Source organism: Taurulus bubalis (genome assembly GCF_910589615.1).
Source record: "Taurulus bubalis genome assembly, chromosome: 12".
Classification (NCBI taxonomy): Eukaryota; Metazoa; Chordata; class Actinopteri; order Perciformes; family Cottidae; genus Taurulus; species Taurulus bubalis.
Genome location: NC_136600.1, coordinates 21,414,063 through 21,435,979, shown reverse-complemented (window position 1 = coordinate 21,435,979; position 21,917 = coordinate 21,414,063). Strand labels below are relative to the sequence as shown.

Sequence of the window (21,917 nt, the reverse complement as noted above, 5' to 3'; positions counted from 1 at the left end):
TCTGCAGGTGTATAAAACAAGTGTGTCTGAAAAGCCACTAGTGCTCAGCCCCACAATTATTTGCTTTGGTAAGCAGGAATGTATTTGATTCTATGAGCTCTGACTCAAAATGACTTCAAAATTAATGGGCAGACATATTCCTTGTTCATGGACGCCCCAGTAGAACACAGAGCATCTGAGGAACAAACCCAACATTTAAAGCCTCCAACAGTAAATCACAAAGGGCAAAAAAGACAAAATGCTGCTGCACTGCTCTCTATGGGTTGAAACTGTAAGGCATGCTGCTGCACACTCTTCCATTTAAAGCCCCTACATGAGTATAAGACACGGACTCCCTGCAAGTGCACCACCTCTGTGACCGCTCTGTGTGAGGGTGAAAACTGGCATCAACAACAGGTGTACATATGAGAACAATCAAATTACAAAATAAGTATTTAAGTGGATTCTGATTAATTGGGTTGGGCACAGAGCAGCGGGTGAGTCACCAAACATGTTCCCGATCACTGAACCAAGAGGCCTAACAAAGACATATTTGCATGTTAGAGAAATTGCTCTAATTGCAGTGAAGCATGCTGAATGCTTTCACAGAGCCATGTTTACGAGCTATTTAGAAGTCATGGCAGCTGGGTAGAATAGTTTAAAATGTCTCTTTCTGCAGTGTCCTTTATCGAACATGTTCTTGATGTGGCCACAAACGAATGCAGTTTGTCCCTCAGCGACTCCAATGATTAGCCAGAGACACGCCAGAAGCAGACACCCAGCAGTTTGGCCTTGGAGGTATAAAAAGAAAGAACAAAAGCAAATAGCTGACAAGCAAATAAATAATGTGATAATATTTTTACCTAGCACCTTACAAAGACATAACACAATTTAACAGGAAAAGATGACAATATATTGGAAGTGATGAATTAAAGGTGATAAAACAATGTCACAGAAGCAGACAGTGAAGTAAATACATAAAAACATACAGATGTAATGGGAAAAGCCCACAGAACATAATAATACATTTAATAACATGCGCAGAAAGCTGAGAGCGTTCAGTCGCTGTCCATAAACACATCGATTGGCTCAGCCTCCACACATGACATCAGCGGCCCGGCGGCTTCTATTTGGGTCTGACATGGAGCGTGTTGACGGACCGGGCCAGCTCCTGCGGCTATGGGTGTGGACCCTCATGAGTGGTCAACAGATTTCCCCGTAAAGTAACTCTCCAGGGATTTATTCTCGGTTAAATCAGGTCAGCGGTAGCAACTCAGTGAAGCAGAAGTGGCATTTTCAGTCCTCTGAAGTCACAGATAATAGGACAGAGCAGAGAAGACTTCATTTTACTCAGTGACACCATTGACTCCTCTCAAAATACACTTCACAACTCAAAGTGTTGCTGCTACTTTACTACCAGTTTGGTTTCTTGACTTCCGCAGTGTTAGATAGGAGCCAGCAGAGGGCAACATCCAACTCGTGGACAAGCTTGAGAGCAGCTTCTGGGGTTTCTTATCTTTGCTCTCTCAAGGTTATGTGATTGAATACCTGACATTCTGTTTAATCGCTGCACAGTTTCTGGCGAAACATAATAACTTTGAGACTTTCAACTTTAATGTGGGTGGTGAAAGAAGTATTTAGAACTTTTACTTAAGTAAACGTAGCAATAGTGTAAAAATACTCTGTAACAAGTAAAAGTCCTGCATTCAATATCAGAAAAAAATGTATGTTACAAAACAAAAGCAAAAGTACTCAATAGCAATGGCCCATTTCAGAAAAATATATAATAACCTACAATAACATATACATAATTAGATGATTCATATTTTGTATTAATAACCTAAATATGTAGAGTAACTAATACTAAAGAGTAAAAAGTACACACATTTATTGGAGTAGATGTAAAAAGTAGCATAAGAGTAAAGTACAAGTAAGTATCGTACTTTAGTACTTATATACAACCAATGTTCAAAATTCACTGTTTGAACTGTACTGGGTGTAACTTTTACAATATTTGTATACAGATACATCTCTAAGTTACATCTGGTCATGGAATGAAATAAAATACAATATATTGGTGTTATTAAAATAGGTCTAGGTTCATGTTAGATTGAAATAGGTTTAGCTTGGCTGGAAACTCAGTCTCCACTGAGTCTGAAGCTCCTACACTACTGATTAGTTTGGGAACCTCTATTTTTTTAGAAAATTCTTCTCAGAAGTCACAGGCTCTTACATCACTATGGTAAAACAAAACAAAATTAGCAGACATGTACGCACCGCGCACTCTGTCAGAGGGACCGCGTTGCTCTTGACGCACGGCTGAGTCAGGGAGGCGCGCATAATTGATGCACCCTAAGAAATGGAGCCACCATAAAAACCGCGTACGTGTCTCTGTCTCGCGTTCAACCAAGACGTTCACGGCAAGTTGCCACAAAAGAGAAAATCGAGTGGATTTCCCACAAATGTGACACCAGGGGAACTTGACTGATCAGGTAGGGTTGAAGATAAATCACGTTTGCATGTTTTTAGACAGTTTTTTGTATCGCTGTTTTGCTGCTGAATTAGCCATACGTATATAATTAGAGTAATTACAGAGTTTGGTTGTAATCTAAATGAAAACATAATAATGTCTGTATCACAGACAGTCATTATGACGATTTGATTTGATAAAGAAGATCCGATTGTTAGCAGCAGCAAGATGCTTGATACTGTTACATTTAACGATATATTTACCTGTTTATTTATGTATTATTTAATGTAGTGTTGATTTAATTGATTAATACCGTTTTGCCTTTTGTGGCGACTTTTTTGACCAGTTTTCTATCAGATAAGGTTTCTTATATAACCGGAAATAATTAAAGGGTATGTCATATTCTTGCGCTTTGAACAGTTAAATATATAAATATGATAAGAATGACCCTGTATGTAAATACAATTAATTACAAAATGGTAACTCATGTTAGCAAATTATTAGTACTATTATTACTATTAGTTTCTTGGACCCACTGAGCCTCTATGTTATTGATATATTATGTTATATTACCTCAACTGTTACATACTATGTTTCTATACAACAAGGCACAGTTTTTTACTACGGAGCCTATAGCCGGCGACAGAACGTAATATGCAAATCCAAGATCGCTGTAATTCCTCAAGTATTTACGCAATCGATGTATTTCAAACGGATTCTGAACAATACAACGCGTAGCTTTGGCTCTTCGGTCCATTACGGTAATGGTATAAAAAAAAAAAGGCTGCGAGTTTTTCTGCGGGGCGGGGTGGAAGTGAGCCGAGCTGAGCACAGCTGAGAGAGTTTGACTGGCTTTTCACTGCTTTTCACTGAACTTTGAGTGGCGTTTTCTTTGGAAATAATATGTTGTGGTTGTAAATAATAGTATTAGTATAGTTGATAGATAGATAGATAGATAGATAGATAGATAGATAGATAGATAGATAGATAGATAGATAGATAGATACTTTATTGAAATTTGTAGCGCCTTACAACTTGAAGATATTCATTTTGGGGAGGAAACAGTGTACTGGCTTCCTGTAAAAGCCTGCCTGGATGTGTGAGGAGGGCAATAATGGGTTCTGTCTTCAGCTGGACAGGAACTGCTTCAGGGAGATAAACAAATCTCTAAAACGCCTGGATATGGACACATATAAAAGTCTATAACATGCACACTGAATGCTTTGGGCAAACACAACTGTTTGAGAAGATTTAAAAGAGGTTACATTTAATTTCTGTAATCTCAAAAGCTTTGCTCATGTTCATTTTCAATTGTTTAGAAGAGAAATCTGATGAAAATTCAAATACGTTTCTTGACTTTTTAGTTTTTACACAGTGTTTTAAGCCTTTATAACAAATAATAATGACAAATACTTGCCAGATTTTGAAAGTTACATTTCGGAGCATTTTTTGCCAAAAGGACATTTTTTGACATATTTATTGATAAACAAGACAGAAAAGGACCAGACGGACTGTCATCATTACAGATCTAAAAGGTTAATCAGTGATATTCACCTTTAACAGTCTTGACTCCAAGGATTTTAAAAACATTAGCCTTGAGCTTAAAGCTTTATGTCTGCCAGCTGCATTATTTTCCAACTTGTATAGCTTGTTAACATGTCTTACATAAAACAACTAACTTCATATGAAACACCCTTTCCACCCAAACCACAGTGGTGTCTGCTTACATTTATAGCACAACAAAGACCGGTAGGAATCCTTTACGCACATACAAACTAAACCCGGTGACTATAAATGTCTTGTGTTTGTGCTCTTGTTAGGTAAAAAAGCACAATGGAGCTGAAACCTTTGCTGAAGAAGCTTGGCTTAACGCTCCGCGCCATCTTCACGTTCACCTTTGCTCTGCTGGTCCTGGGCGTGATGGTGTGGGCCTATGTTGACGGTTTCCAGTTAGTGACCTCCCGGTATGGAATCATCTCCTTTGGCTTGTATGGACTACTCCTCACCCTCCACGTGTTGGTCCAGAGCTTATTCGCCTTCATTGAGCACCGTCGAATGAAAAATCGCACAGAAGCGTGCACCTTCACCAAAACCATTGGTTTCACTATATCAGCTTACCAGGAGGACCCTTTGTATCTCAGAGAGTGCCTTTGCTCCATCAGGGCCCTCACATATCCTCCTGAGCTACTCCGCATCATCATGGTGATTGACGGGAACACAGATGATGACCAGTATATGATGGACATGTTCAGGGAGGTGTTTGCGGACCTGGACCCTGGCTGTTGTGTGTGGAAGAACAACTACCATACATGGGACGTCAACCAGGCCCAGCAGGATGCTGGTGCGGAAACGGGCCCAGGAGGATATGCTGAGCAGACCTTTGGTGAGGATCCACAGCGAAAAGAGGTAGAGCGGATGATCCAGAGCAAGAGTTGCGTGTGCATCATGCAGAAGTGGGGCGGCAAACGGGAGGTGATGTACACCGCGTTTAAAGCACTTGGGACATCAGTTGACTACATACAGGTATCTTTTTTTCTATTATATCATATTCCTCATGTTAAGAAACTTTTATAAGAAACATTTGTTAAGAATGCAACTTATTCTCCCTCCCCAGGTATGTGACTCTGACACCAAGCTGGACTCTCTGGCCACCGTGGAGCTGTGTAAAGTGTTGGAAAGTGACCAGAAGTACGGAGCTGTGGGAGGAGATGTGATGATCCTCAACCTGAAAGACTCCTTTATCAGCTTCATGAGCAGTCTGAGGTACTGGATGGCTTTCAACATTGAAAGGTCCTGCCAGTCCTTTTTCAACTGTGTGTCCTGCATAAGTGGTCCTTTAGGTAAGGGAAATACATATGTTTCTCCTGTGATGTCCATCAAAGTAATCATTCTACATGTCAAGTAGTAGAAATGGCTTAAATACACTGTTGTAACTCATTCCTGAATTGTTCCATGAAGGTCTGTACAGGAACGATCTCCTCCAGCAGTTTCTGGAGTCCTGGTACAATCAGAAGTTTTTGGGAAGTCACTGCACATTTGGTGACGACAGACATCTTACCAACCGAATGCTGAGCATGGGCTTTGCCACGAAGTAAGACGCTTGCATCAGACGCAACTATCTTTATGGGGCAATCTCTGCCGTAATGATAAAGGTTTCTTATATCTTATTTTTGCCATCTCCTTTAGATACACAGCCCGCTCCAAATGCCACACAGAGACACCTGCTCAGTTTCTGCGCTGGCTCAACCAGCAAACTCGCTGGACAAAATCGTATTTCCGTGAGTGGCTCTTCAATGCAATGTGGTGGCACAAGCACCACCTCTGGATGACCTATGAGTCAATCATCTCGGGCGTTTTCCCCTTCTTCGTCACCGCCACCATCATCCAGCTGTTTTGGATCGGCACGGCGTGGGACATCCTCTGGATCCTGTGCTGCATCCAGCTGATTGGGCTGGTGAAAGCGGCGTACGGCTGCATCCTGCGCAGAGACATGGTGATGGTGTTTATGTCCCTCTACTCGGCTCTCTACATGACCAGCCTGCTGCCTGCTAAGTACTTTGCCATTCTCACCATAAACAAAAGCAGCTGGGGGACATCAGGCAGACGTAAGATTGTTGGAAACTACATGCCCCTCCTCCCTCTGTCAGTGTGGGTAGCCATTTTATTAGGCGGGCTCAGTTACACAATTTACAAGGAGACTCAATTGGACTGGACGACTGAAGCCAAGAAACTGGAGTTGAGGTTCATCATCTTTGGCTGTGCGGTATACGTATGCTACTGGCTGCTAATGTTTATCCTCTACTGGGCGTGGTTCCGCAAGGCATGCAGGAGACGCATCCAAACTTATGCATTGAGTGTGTAGCTCCAAAGGGACCTGTGAAGAACTAAGAGAAGGAGCATTATTTATTCAAATTCAACCATTGACTTTATTTTATTGAGTGGGTTCATTTATTTATTTTGTCAAACATTTTATTTACTAATGGACAGGTATGCAGCTGCTAAACCAACAAACCGAAAATGAAGAAAAAAAAAGGAATGAATATGATATTCAAAAATATCACACATATATTTAAGGGAAGATGTTTGGAGGTGTTGCACATTTAAAGGATACTGTACTGAGGGCTTTTGGGCCCATGCATTTCTCAGGTTTCTCTTTGTGAGATTATGGTGGACGAGATGGCCTTCCATCAGATATTTGTTCATGATATCCAAAGTTGAGAAAACTGCAACTTTGCTTTTTTTTTTAAAGCATTTAAAGATGGGCAATGGCTCTTGGTCTATATATGTTTTTTATATATATATATGTCCATGTGTGTGAATAGAGAATATGTTAACAACACAATGAACTCCACTTGCTTGACTCTGTCAGTTTATGACCGTACATTCGTTGTTATTGCACTGGATCCTGAATGACACTTTCTGCAGCGTTGCACATTTACTTGAAACTACAGAAAATGACAGTTAAAGTTTTGTTTCTCTATGAGAAAACTGGACAATGATAATGATGGCAGTGGATCAACATATGGAGTCACTTACTGAAACCTGAAACCTTCATGTAGTACGTACTAGGATGTGTGAAAGATGCACGTTGTCTAGTTTCATTTTACAGAAGGAAATGGACAAGTGTATTGCTTAGAATTGTGTATATATATATATATATATATATATATATATATATATATATATATATATATATATATATATATATATATATATATACTTGTTGTAATGGCTTTAAATTGCCAGAAAGAATGTGATGGTTTTGGGAACTTGTATAGAAATAAACAAATTTAAATATATTTTCTTTTGTTTACTGTTCTGTTTTCTTTGAATCAAGATCACCTTATTCACAGGAATATCATTACATAACATTACATAATTACATAATTACATAATTGTAATTACATAATTGTGCAATGATAACACACTGATAACAAGGCCAAATACAACTTGATGCGCCGTAGATCAGATTCAACTTTATTGCCATTGCACATAATGAAAATACTGTGATATAGAAATGGAGTTTACATATGTCCAGAGTGCAAACGAGCAGTTAAGGTGCAATCTGGTGGATAATACAACGAAGGCAGAATAAATGAATGACTGAATATATACATTTTTAATCCGCAAGGGGAAATTTGTTGTCAGAGTAGCAGCAATTTACAGACTAAAATCAACATATTAAAAACAACAACAGGGATGAGAGATATATACAAAAATAAAATAAAAATAGCCAGGATGAAAGATATGTACAGCGCAGAGTATTATTTAGGAAATGAATTAACTTAAACTTAAACAATAGAGAAGTGCAAAAATGCAAAGTTTGTATGTGTAGGAATGTGAAGTGAAGTGTAAATAAACAGTATAAACAGTGTGGTCAGTATAAACAGATATATATATTCTTTATATATCTATATCTATATATCTATATATATACATACATATATACAGTATATATATGCAAGGCAAGTTTATTTGTATAGCACATTTCAACAACAAGGCGATTCAAAGTGCTTCACATAAAACCATTAAGAGCATCAAAACATAATGCAGATTTAAAAACAGTTAAGAAAACATTAAAACAGTCAAAAAGCAAAATAAAAAATAAAACTGGAAAAAGCAAAATAAAAAATAAAAGTTGCAGTGCAGTTTAAGAAATAAAATGCAGTAGTGAGATGCAGTAATTGAATCTGGTTCAATTAAAGGCAGCAGCAAACAGAAAAGTCTTCAATGTGGACTTAAAGGAGCTGAGGGTCTCAGCAGACCTGCAGCTTTCAGGGACCTTGTTCCAGATATGTGGAGCAGAAAAGCTGAACGCTGCTTCTCCATGTTTAGTTCTGACTCTTGGAACAGAAAGTAGACCCGTCCCAGACGACCTAAGGGTTCGGGATGGTTCATAAGGTAGCAGCAGATCACAAACATACTTAGGTCCTAAACCATTCAGTGCTTTATAAACCAGCAGCAGGATTTTAAAGTCAATTCTTTGTTTGACAGGGAGCCAGTGCAAAGACCTCAGAACTGGACTGATGTGATCCACTTTCCTGGTCTTAGTGAGGACTCGAGCTGCAGCGTTCTAAATCAGATGCAGCTTTCTGATTGACTTTTTACAGAGGCCTGTGAACACACCATTACAGTAGTCAAGTCTACTGAAGACAAATGCATGGACAAGTTTCTCCAGATCCTGTTGAGACTTAAGTCCTCTAACCCTTGATATATTCTTCAGGTGATAGTAGGCTGATTTTGTAATTGTCTTGATATGGGTGTCCAGGTTGAGGTCTGAATCCATAACTACACCTAGATTTCTAGCTTGGTTTGAGGTTTTTAACATTAGTGATTGAAGCTGAGCGCTCACTTTCAATCGTTCGTCCTTGGAACCAAAAACAATTACTTCTGTTTTATCTTGATTTAATAGAAGAAAATTCTGGCACATCCAGTTATTGATTTCTTCAATGCATTTAGCCAGCCCTTGTATGGGACTATAGTCCCCTGGTGATATAGTTATGTAGAGTTGTGTGTCATCTGCATAATTATGATAACACACTTTGTTGTTTTTCATAATCTGAGCCAGTGGAAGCATGTAGATGTTGAACAGAAGAGGCCCCAGTATTGAACCTTGGGGAACACCACATGTCAATCTAGTCAGCTCTGATGTGTAATTAGCTACAGACACAAAGTATTGTCGGTCCTTCAAGTAGGATTCAAACCAGTTAAGTGCTGCGCCAGAGTCCTACCCAGACTTTCAGTCTGTCTAGTAGTATGTCATGATCGACCGTGTCGAATGCAGCACTGAGATCCAGTAATACTAAGACTGAATTTGAATGGATGCTATTTAAAGATGGGGACAACACATATCCTGTGGTTGGTGTGGAGCCACCGACTGCTTGTCTAATTCTCTGAATTTTATCAGCAAAATAGGAATCAAATTGATTGCATGCCCAGGTGGATTGGAGCGTAGCCATTACCGACACCGGAGGGTTTGTTAGCCTGTCGACGGTAGCAAATAAGGCGCGTGTATTGTTTTTGGTTATGATGTCAGAGAAGAAGGCAAGTCTGGCATGCCACTCCCACCGGACAAAAAAGGCAGCTCCCTTCCTCATTGATGAAGGAGCAAAATAAGTTATATTAGTTTTATAGGGAGAGAGTTATTCCAGATCGCCAAGATCCGTTCTCACATCAGGATGACTTCCTGTACACGGCGATATAGATTCTGCTAACAATAAATCATTTGTTTACGAAAACTTCTCGAGCCACGGACATTGAACACCCAACGCCCACTAACAAACGATTGTGCAGCTGTTATGTTGTCGTTAGGGGAGGAGCAGAACGGTCACAATCACGATGACAATCTGATGCAGTAAAGATTTATCTTCAGTACAAAAATAACGTCACGAACAAGGTGTTACCGGTTACTCAAACATCAGTGACTCTTCACAATAAAGATCAACACCCAAAGAGCCTTTCTTTTTCAAATGTCAAGTGCACTTTAGTCAATCATCTTTATGTTTCTGGGCGAAGGACATTATTTACATTCTGATGTGAGGTGTGGATGAGGATAATTCCCAATGGAACGTTCATGTTAATATAGACAATTTTGCTGTTCAAAATTAGATTAAATAAACAATGAGAGGAAATGTGCTTGAATATGATATGTAACATAATTGTATACAGCAATGAGTCCATGGCCGCATACACTCACAAGGACATTACACTGGTAACAACCAAGGTTGTGACAAAGCGTTACATCACTGAAAACACCAGTGAACTATTTATTCAGAAGTTCTGCTCCACACCAGGCCTCTCTTGCATCTCAGTCGATGAGCTTGTGGATGGCTTCAATTCTAAAGTTAAAAATGTTATTGATGCCATTGCACCCACTAAGGTGAAGGTTGTCTCGGGTCAGAAAAGATCCCCTTGGAGAAATGCCACGCTGGTCAGAATAAAGAAAAGAGAGTGTCGGAAAGCTGAACGCAGGTGGCGAAAAACTAATCTCCAGGTTCACTGTGGTATCTATAAAGAGAGACTTTACAATTATAATTTGGAACTTAGAAATGCAAGACAGGCCTTTTTCTCTGACATCATAACCAAAAACAAAAACAATACACGCGCCTTATTTTCTACCGTCGACAGGCTAACAAACCCTCCGGTGTTGGTAACGGCTAATTTGCCTCCTATTTTGCTGATAAAATTCAGAGAATTAGACAAGCAGTCGGTGGCTCCACACCAACCACAGGATATGTGTTATCCCCATCTTTAAATAGCATCCATTCAAATATCATGACACAATTTCACTCAATTAACCAAAGAAGCCTAGAAGACATTATACAACATCAGAACACATCCTCCTGCTGCTTGGATATTCTACCAACACACTTTTTCAAAAATATTTCACACTGCATGACCGCTGATCTTTTACAAATTGTAAACACATCCCTTCTCTCAGGTATCTTCCCACAATCCCTAAAAACTGCAGTCATTAAACCACTTCTAAAGAAGGCTAGTTTAGACCCCGAAATATTGAAAAACTATCCACCAATATCAAACCTCCCATTCTTAAGTAAAATAATGGAAAAAGTGTTTTTTCAACAGCTGAACAACTTCTTGGCCGAAAATAACTGTTTCAATGTCTCCCAGTCCGGCTTTCGTCAGCACCACAGTACTGAACTGCTCTTAAGGTTAAGGTTTTCAACGACATCCACTTAAACACAGACAGTGGCAGAATCTCAGTCTTAGTATTATTGGATCTCAGTGCTGCATTCGACACGGTCGATCATGACATACTACTAGACAGACTGGAAGTCTGGGTAGGACTCTGGCGCAGCACTTAACTGGTTTGAATCCTACTTGAAGGACCGACAATACTTTGTGTCGGTAGTTAATTACACATCATAGCTGACTAGAATGACATGTGGTGTTCCCCAAGGTTCAATACTGGGGCCTCTTCTGTTCAACATCTTCATGCTTCCACTGGCTCAGATAATGAAAAACAACAAAGTGTGAAAATAGATACCCGATGACATATTTAAATTAATCAGTAAAGCTTCCACAAAACATGAAACAGTTGCTTTTAAACTACAGCACCTTTATTTGTCAACACTTGGAAAGAGGTAACTGTTTACAGACAGGCACTAATACAATGTCTAAAGCAGGGGTCTCAAACTCAATTTACGTGGGGGCCACTGAATGCAGAGTCTGGGTGAGGCTGGGCCACAAGAAAAGATTTCTTAAAAAAATTCCAATTTTTTAAAATGTCTTTATTTTTATTTTTAACACAAAATAAGATCAAAAAATGAATAAACAAATTGAGAATTAAGTAAATAAATCAGTCATAAATAATTACAATAATAATAATTCGATTTCTCTAGTCAGCAACTATGTGTGGTTTCTTCAGTCTTCTGTTTCTCCTGATACGTTGTTGAGCTCTAAACCAAAGAATTTTGCTCTTATATACTTATATACACATACTTACTATGTGAGAAGTAACAATAAATAAATCCTTGAACCTGAACATGGCTTGAACATAGCTTCTCTTGCCTACTTCTTGCTGCTAGACACCTGGCAGCGCTTCCTCTCGCATAGCTGAGCTACATTTGGCTGGAGAGAGGAAGCAGTTGAGACTCAGTATGGCTTGAAGATGATCATCAGTAAGTCTGGACCTGTACTTGGACTTATTGAAGTTCAAGGTGGAGAAGAGCTTTTCGCACAAGTATGTGCTCCCAAAAAGGCACATGGTCCGCTTGAACATTTGGGAAAGCTCAGGGAAGCTGGGAGGCAATTCTCTCAAAAATTGCCCAAGTTTGTCTGCTTTTCCACTCACCTCCCTGAACTTGGCTTTGAGGTCAGAGTTGCACTGCAGGTCAATGAGCTCCATTTGAAGCACAGATGGGGCACCTTGACAATTTGAAATGTGGCTCTGTGTGTCTTGAAGTCTGCAAATCTGTGATCAAATTCCTCCCGAAGCTTCAAAATGGCATCAACATACATCTCAGCACTGAATGGTGTGCCTGCATCCACGAGTGCCTTGCATGCTGGGAAATGGCAAAGGTTTGTCTGAGAGAGCTGGGCTTTCCATAACTGACATTTTGTGGAGAACGCTCTCACGTTGTCATAGGCAGCACTGACGAGTTGCCCCTGGCCTTGTAACTTCTTGTTCAGTACATTAAGCTCATGTGTGATGTCAACAAGAAAAGCTAAGTCCATGAGCCATTTGGGATCACTTAGCATAGGAACAGCCACCCCAACCTTCTCCATGAAGGCTTTCACCTCTGCTCTCAACTCAAAAAATCTCTTCAACGCGTTTCCCCTGCTGAGCCAACATACCTCAGTGAAGTAGAGCACATCCCCATATTCAGACTCCATTTCCTCTAAAAAAGCACGGAAACTTCGGTGCTTTAATCCCCTGGATCTGATTTGGTTGATGCATTTGACAACAACAGACATCACATGGTCAAACTTCAGGCATTTGCTGCAAAGGGCCTGCTGATGGATAATGCAGTGCAAAGCAATGGCCTCCTCTGCACCCTCCTCTTTCAGTTTTTTTTGAACAAGTGTCACTAGTCCATTTTTCCTCCCTGTCATTGATGGCGCTCCATCGGTTGTTATTCCAACTAACCTCTTCCATGGCAAACCGGCATTCTCAATGGCATCACACAGCTGGTGAAATATCTCCTGAGCGGTGGTCTGGCCATGCATTGAAACTACTGTGAGCAACTCCTCTATCACTTCAAAATTGTCATCAATACCACGGACATATATTGCGAGCTGGGCAGTGTCTGTGATGTCTGTGGTCTCATCAAGAGCGACCGAGTATAAACTGAAATATTTGGCTTTCTCGCACAGTTGATCATAAATGTTAGTTGACAGGTCAGAAATGCGCTCTGCCACGGTGTTGGCAGAAAGGCTGATGTTGCTAAACTGATCTTTCTTTTCCGGACAAACTATACTTGCAGCCTGTAACATGCACTTTTTAATGAATTCACCTTCTGTGAATGGCTTTCCCGCCCTAGCAACCATCTCACTCACCATGTAGCTAGCTTTGACTGCTGCATCGTTCGTTTTGGTTGCTTTCTTGAAGAAATCTTGTTGCCTCAGTAGACTGGTTTTAAGATTTGCAACCCGGTTCACTCTCTCATCTCCCTGGTATTTTGCATACTCCTCAGCATGTCTAGTTGTATAATGACGTTTCAAATTGTATTCCTTGTGCACCGCAACTTTCTCTGTGCAAATAAGACACGTCGGGGTGCCCCTGTGCTCAACAAAGAAATATTGCATCTCCCACTTTTCCTGGTATTGTCTGTGCTCATCATTAACCTTTCTCTTCACTGCAGGCTTTGAAAAAGACATGTTTGGGGTTGTGGAATATATTTGTGTTTAGCCGACGCACGGAGAATAATGTTATTTCCGCAATGTGTGTCGTTCCGCTGTTATTACTGTCGTCCCGCTGTTATTACTGATGGTCCGTCAGACGGTCCGTCAGTAATAACAGTCCCCGATAACTGTATATTATACATCATATAGAAATATATGTAGTGTTCATCGTGTGAGGAAATGCAAATAAAACAATAATAACCCCCAAATAACGGTGTGAATTGGTCCGGGTTATCGGGGACTGTTATTACTGACGGACAGGTGTCGCGGTGTGACTGCAGCCAGGCACGGAAGAAAACTCTCGTCTCCATGGCAACGTTTCTGTCGCTTTCACTCATTGATAAACGTTTCTCTGCTTGCATCACGCAAGTGACGGTCAATGTCCGGCCCCCGAGAGCCATATACCACACCGTGATTGGTAGGTTCGTTCAGCTCCGCACACAACGCTGTCAAGCGCCATTCATATAAAACTTGCGGGCCGCACTAACATTATACTTTCATATTAAGGTGGGGGCCGCAAAATATCATCTCGAGGGCCGCAATTGGCCCGCGGGCCGCGTCTCTGAGACCCCTGGTCTAAAGTCTGGAGAGATATCTTCAGGATATCAAGCAACATTGAGAAAGAGCTTCTGAAACATTTTAAATGTGTATTTCAACTCTCGTGAGCAAGTCAAGTCAAACATTGACACAAAACGTAACGGTTCTTCCACGTCTTTAAAGCAAGTTAACTAGCACCATAGCCTCACTAGCTAACCTAAAGTGACCCGGTCACGTTCCTGTTAGCGTTAAGTATTCAGTGCTCAAACACTTACCTTCACTGACGAGTAAATAAGAATGTAAAGGATTAATTAAACATACAACCTACCTCAGTGGCTCTCGTCCATGAATTTTCTCTTGACTGGTTAAACTCGGCCATCCTTTCCCAAGTTCTTCTGTTGTCGTTTCGCTGAGTGACGTCAACCCCTGAGCATGTGCAACAGGGGTGGGCAATTAATTTTCCCGAGGGGCCACATGAGAAATTGGGACCGTTGTGGATGGCCGAACCAATAGGCTGAACTTAATTCAATTAACTCAATATTCATGTTATTACTTTATATAAAAAAATGTAAATTATATGGTTTTGAGCTGCTACTGGTAAGAATACATGTTACAATAAGGCTATGAATATATGTACAAAATAATATATATTTTTAGATACCTTTAAACCATACCTTAAATATGTATGTTAAAGACCAGCAATTGATTAACTTTATACAAAAGCAATAAGCGCTTTTGATCTTTTCCAGTTCAGTTCCGTTTTTCTTACTCAGTGAGAAAAGTCCAGTCAGTGTTGGGCTTGAACAAGTGCACTGAAGTCTGGTTGAATATCAGTTGGATATGTGAAGGACAGCTGACAGGTGTCAGTGAGAGAGGGTCTGGATCTGGATTTGTTGAACTTCATCACTGAGAATGTTTGTTCTCATGTGTAGGTAGATCCAAAGAAAACTAACATCTTCTGAGCAGGCCTCCTCATGTGAGGAAAGTTCTCCTCTTTGAGAGAAGAGTAAAGATCCAGAAGTGATACTGACTTAAGGTGCTCTGCCATAGTGTATCAGACTGCAGGTCAGGATCAGCGGTGGCTTTGCGCGATTACCGTTCAACCTGGACGCGTAGACTGCAGCTGGGAGTGGACTGCAGCTGGGAGTGGACTGCAGCTGGGAGTGGACTGCAGCTGGGAGTGGACTGCAGCTGGGAGTGGACTGCAGCTGGGAGTGGACTGCAGCTGGGAGTGGACTGCAGCTGGGAGTGGACCGCAGCGCGAGGCTCCTGTGAGACTGGGAGACCCCGCGGGCCGTAAGAGGTCTGATGTACAAGGTTGCCAGTGCGGTTCAACAGGTTTCAAATGTCCGCACGGTTTGAATTTTTCACATACCCGTCATATCAGGGCTTAGCCGTAACAACAGTTGTCGCTCTTCAGCAGGCAGCAATATTTATTTTTCACAGCTCAACGCTGCGGGCATGTTCGGGACTGATTGTATAACAATTAATAACCCACAAATAGCATTCATATCACAGTCATAAGATTGGGCGTTAGTTGTGGATTATAATTGTTGTTATGAAGTTAGAAACCATGACTCAGTTTCAATACGCACTGAAGTCTGGTACAACTGTGAAAAATACCTTAAATTAATATTGTATGGACATTTGAAACCGGTTGAACCGGTATACCGCCCAGCCCTGCTGGCAACCTTGCACATACTCTCAGGGGGTGACGCCACTCAGCGAAACAACAACAGAAGAACTTGGGAAAGGACGGTCAAGTTTAACCAGTCAATCGGAAATTCATGGGCGGGAGTGTTTGAGCCTTGAATACTTAACGCTAACATTTTACTGGGAGGACTATTGTATTCATGGTTTCAGCAAGGTGGATCATCTTGATCATGTTTTTTTTTTTTATCTTTTGTTTCAGATTCAAGAGGAGTTCAGAAGGATAAGGACATTTCATCTAGAGTGAAGCACTACGAAACTCTTGATGATATTTTGGACAAAGAAGGGAAAATGAGGCCTATGTTGGATTCACTCGCTTGATGAAGTTTAAAAATGAGATAATTGTGGTCAAATTATGTTAGGCTCATATACACAGAGAATATATACCCAATGACATTTTTGAACACATTACATATTTTTGTTGGTTTCCCCCACCATTGTGAACACATGCAATTTACATCAATAATAATGATAATTGTTTGGTAACATGAGCCCTGCTTTACAGAAATATCTTCCATTAAAAATATAATATTTATTCATGTACAAGTCCATATACCAGTTTAAACATTGGCATTCCTCCTGATATCCTACAAAGTCACTTCAGACAAGCTAAATTCACTTCCGTCTGTTTAACAGCAATGTGTTGCAGGCAGAAGAGACGTCATCATCCGCTGCTGGATGGAGTTCTGATGTCGGGTGTTCTGATGATTATTCTGACCATAATAAACTTATCTATGTAAAATTAAATCAATCCGTAGATACCCAAATACTTAACCAGCATGTAACTAATGTCTTGCTGTGAGCATCTTATTTCTGTTGCATTATTATAGTATCTGTAGATTAATTGGCCACTTCAACCCAGTGAATAATCAGGAACTTAATAGAAAATATGTTTCGTCTGCTGACCTCTGATTCACATGTTTTTGACAGGATGTCAGCGATTGAAATGACAATTTCAATCGCTGATTTCAATCCCCGTATGATTTAAGAAGTGTATTTATGATGTAAATGTAACATGCTCAGTATCAGAGGGTGAGGAGGATCTTTAAGCAAGACAGACCACCTGTTACCAGTTATATGAGCGGAGGGGATCAGCAGTTTTTTAATCACCTTCAAGTGAATGATGTGGCTTTTCTGAGAAACTATGATCTCTGTTTTAAATGGAAATATAAAGGATGCAGCTCTTTCTTGTAGCATTTTAGAGTTTCATTTGTCCAGGATCCGATCGCCCTTACAGTAATAATGATGATACTATTGATAAACCCTAGCAACTTTCATAGTCAAATTTAAATGACAAAAGGCACATCTAAACATGTGTGTCTTGTATTTGAATGTTGATCACAATGTTCACAGATCTTAAGTCTAAAGAGAGAGACTTTAAAATTATAAGAGCCAAAACGAAACGTATAATTGATTATCGTCGTTATAGAAGCAACAGAAAACAAATGGAAAAGGGAAAGCATGCCGGGCAAACTGAATATAAATATGATCCAAGTCTAGATAATTGTCAGGTTCATCACATGCCGAGTCATTGCACGGTGTTTTTTAATGTTATGAAGAGGATTTTTTACAGCTCTGTTAAAGTCATCATGAAGGTAAAAAGCAGACATAGAGCAGTCGGTCAGAAGTATCAAAAGCCTAGCAGAAGTCCAGCAGTACAGTACCAGTGTACGCATACCAGTGTTTCTCAACCTTTATGACTTCTGACAATAAAAAAGCTGTGACTACACCTAATGTCACATTGCTGTTCCACCACGGAGACTGTTTTCCTTTTAAACTTCTCAGAGGGTTTCCTTAATTGTTTAAGGCCCAAAGAGGTGCACATGTGCATGTTTCCACAAAAAAGCAAAGATTAGAGAAAACACCAAAAAAGTGATTACAAATATACCAGCACTTCTCCTTTCTTTTCTAAGCCCTCTCAAATACAGTATGTATAAGATACGACATGCATGTCCCAGGACCCTCACATCGGAAAAGGAAAAACACCCCAAAAATAACCTTTAACTGGCAAAAAAATGAAAGAAACCTCAAGGAGTGTAACTGAGAAGGGATTTCTCTCCCAGGATGGACAGAAGAGCAATATAGGTCATGTGTGCAGAATAAAAAACATAATCAAATTACAACATAATAAATCCAATTGATATATATAATGAGAGCAGTAAAGCAGTAGAAGCAGAAATAATAATAGCTCATAATATAATAATAAAAGTAACAGCAGCAGGGGCTATAGTAGAATGATAATGATAAAAAAAAGCAGCAATAGCAGTTATAATAGAAATATCACAGTAGTACAAAAGTAGTACTTCTATATTGTACTTAAAGTAGATTTTGCTGATTAATCTGCACTTCCACTGAAGTTACATTTGTATTCTTCTACATCACGTTCATCCAGGTGTTAACTGAGGCTCTGAGAAGAGTTGTTTCTGTTCAGACTAAAACTTACTATAATATTATGGTCATCTAAGGCATCTTAATATATGCTTCTTAAGATAAGTATAATCTCTCCTCTCCACTGCTGCTGTTGTGCAACGGTAAACTTTGAATGGATGCAACACCACCATCAGGAAACACTTCCGCTGTTACACAATCTGCCAGTGAGTCAAGACCACTGACGGTAGATAAAACAACTCTCGTTTGGCAGACAACATTTTTTTCTCACATGAGTAAAAATGTCTGGATTTGCTCAAGAGCAGCATCAATGTTATTCATAAGATGTCCCAGTACTGTCCCATGTTTGGCCTCAATAGCAACATTTTACCATGGATATTTTGCCCAAATTATAAAGTAAACGTGCCTCTCAGAGGTCTGAGCTGATTTACACACAAAAAAAAATATATATATATATATATTCCTATACAGTTACTTAATGAGTCAGGGTAAAACATTTTGGGACCAGACCAACAGTCTGACGAAGCCAAACATCACTTCCACTCACTCTGTTTCCAATTAGCCTTTCTTTCCCCACCCTGTCTGGGCTAACATCTCTGACATCAAGAAGGAGGAACCGTTTCAGCTGGCGCACATGTTGTGGCTCAAGCTTGATCCATTACAAATGGGAAGGACAAGTATGGACCACCAAATGTTGTGTCATGCTTTCCCACCAAAATGCAGATCCGCCAGAACACGTGAAAACTTCATGTGTCATAATTATTTCAAGATAATTATTCACTGTGATCGAAAAATATGTCCTACGTGGGTGACTCAAATATATCTTGCGCCACATGGCAACACAATACAACAACATTCTACAAGTTTGTTGTCTTTGTTTTTTGTGGGTTGTGGTTGCCATTACCAACGCAGTATTTCCAAAGATGTATGGTCTTTACTTTTATTATTTCCCTTTTACTTCTTTCTCTCACTGCAAAAAAATAATCGAAATGAGATAATGAAGCAATTTACGGAATAAAAATGAAGAACTCTGGTAGATCATAGAGTCATTTTTGGTGCACAGTATTTGGACAAATTAGGTTGAGAGTTTAGTTTAGTTAATTAACTGGAGGCCCATTAGCTAACACGTTAGCGACCGCTAATCTAACCTTTGGTATTGGAATCACTTTTGCCACTTTCCAGACCTTTGGGCATAAACCATACATTTACCATTTGTTAAACTTGTGACAAATTGGAATAGTTAAGTAATCAGAAGCAAATCGTAACAGTTTACCACCAGTGCGTCCCTAGGCTAAAACACCCGGGGCTTTAGCCCTGGGTGTTTTTAATTAGCCCCGAATATTAACACCTCCAGGTCGCACGTGACGTCATTCACCCAAAACAGCGGAGTCAGGCAGCAGGCGCACTTGACAACAGCAAGCTGCTGTCTTTGTGTAGTACAGCGGTTCCCAAACTTTTTAGGCCACGCACCCCCTTCTACATTCCGACCGGGTTCACGCACCCCCAATCCCCCACACCTTAAAAAAAACGCAACAGAGCCTATTTATAGCCGCATAAAATCGGACCAATGCGAGAACTGTTTGCTCATTATAGATAGATTTAGTCCGCTGTATACATTTCAGTTACACAAGGCGTCACTTTTAAAGAGCATTAAGGGGCCGTTCACACCAGACGCGACTCTCAAAAACGCGTCGCTAGCAAAACCATTGTTTTCCTATGGTACGGCTCCCGGTCGATTTCTTCTCCCGGTCTTTAAATGCCGCGCGATGCGTTTTTCTAGCGTTTTTTCGGCGCGTTTACAAGTTGAAATATTCTCAACTTTAAGCGCCTTCCGCGGAGTCGCACAGCTCAAACGCACAGCTCAGTCGCACTGCTCCCTGGATGGCGAGGACACACGCACAGGCTGAAGCAGATTGCATTTCACATTTATTTACTTAAACACAATAAGCCACGTAAAGAACAAAGAGTGGCACATGCATAGGCTCAGAAACAGATATAAATAAAAAAGGAGGAGTCCATGAGGATTTTCACATGCAGCGCAGCAAGAGAGATAGAGAGGGAGAGGGAGAAAGTGAGAGACTTACGTGAATGAGACTGCAATTGTTTTTAGCTGTTTTGTAACTCTTCCAATTTTGATCTAAAAAATGTAAGGGGCTTCTGACTTGCACTGGCATGCTTGGTGTTCAGGTGGCGGCGCAAATAAGAGGCTTCAGGCAGCTGTTAGCCAGAACCTCAATGCACAACACGCACTGTGGCTTCGGGCAATCTGCATCGCCAATCCAAGTGAAGCACAAACCCAGATAATTGTCATCATATTTCCTCTTTTTTTTCCCAGTCTGATGCTCACTCTCGTCTCCTCTTTCTTTCTCCGACTTAATTGTACATGATGACTGAAGAAAGAAGTAAAGTCAAGTGTAGAGTGCAAGTTAAGACAGATATACTGTACAAGACAAATGTTTGAAGTAAATCTAAAGATAAATGAACAAGGAAAAAAGATGTAAAGAGTACATTAGTAAAAGTTAAGTACAAGAAACAGACCTGTAAGAGTTCCAAATGTTATGTTAAAGAGTATGTTATGTTACATAATGTTAAAGAATATGTAAAGAATAAATACATACGAGTATGTAAAGAGCATTAAATGTACAAAGTAAAACAATGTAAATACTGTACATGACAAGATGCATGGTTCATTAAACATCTCAATGTGTACTGTTGCTGAATGGTTGCTGTTGGTATGTTCAACATGATGAATGGGGCATTTTTGTGCCTGGGCTATTGAGGGAAGTTTGTGAAAATTGCTAGCCTATTTGGTATTAACTGGTAACCATGAAATGCCTCAATTCAGTCCAGAAGAGCAGGTACCTGTAGGGTATGTGGAGAGTGTTTCTATGTCTAAAAATTTCGCTGCTTCACTCATCTGGGCTAAGCCCCAGATGTGTCAAAATCCTAGAGACGCCCCTGTTTACCACACAGTATCAAATTGGCAGTTTTTATCCATCATCATATAATTATTCATTTGTGTTTAAGGAAGGAGCCATCAGTGGGTGTCAAGATCTTACTCATGAAAATTATTATTTAAGTAATTGGCAATCTCAAGTGGTTTAGTTAAGAAAGTATCATTGGTTGTTATGTTTGGGTTGGCTTGCTGTGATGATCTCTCAATTATTTCATTCAAAATGTTCCATTGATTTCTTTCCTGGTAATACTCTTTATTTATTTTTTACTTCTATTCAATTTAGTTCCTTGATATCTTAATGTACAGTACATTTCCCGATCAGACAGTAAGCCTGATGTGTCAGACACTTTTTTTTGGGGTGTTCCCTCAGTTTGCCGAGAAGGCTTTAATTAATATGACTACCTCAGGGTCGGCTCCAGCATGCACACTCATACTGGTGGAGCTCCCATCACTTACTGGAACTTGCATAAAAACACATAGTTTGAAGCTGCATGCCATTGGACATCAACCAGA

General features: G+C 40.1%; 2 protein-coding genes across 2 annotated transcripts in view; one reads left to right on the top strand and one right to left on the bottom strand.

The window, feature by feature from the left end:
• spaca6 (sperm acrosome associated 6) overlaps positions 1-21,917 on the bottom strand; it is a gene marked incomplete at both ends in the record, with an annotated part of 47,333 nt that overhangs the window by 15,569 nt on the left and 9,847 nt on the right. The gene's annotated exons all lie outside the window — the stretch shown is intronic.
• has1 (hyaluronan synthase 1) lies at positions 4,283-7,079 on the top strand (the record flags this gene model as incomplete). The annotated part of the gene is made up of 4 exons (XM_079228058.1): positions 4,283-4,972; positions 5,064-5,289; positions 5,408-5,540; positions 5,636-7,079. The coding sequence occupies 4 exons, from the start codon at positions 4,283-4,285 to the stop codon at positions 6,309-6,311; spliced, it is 1,725 nt and encodes a 574-aa protein (XP_079084184.1). The 3' UTR covers positions 6,312-7,079.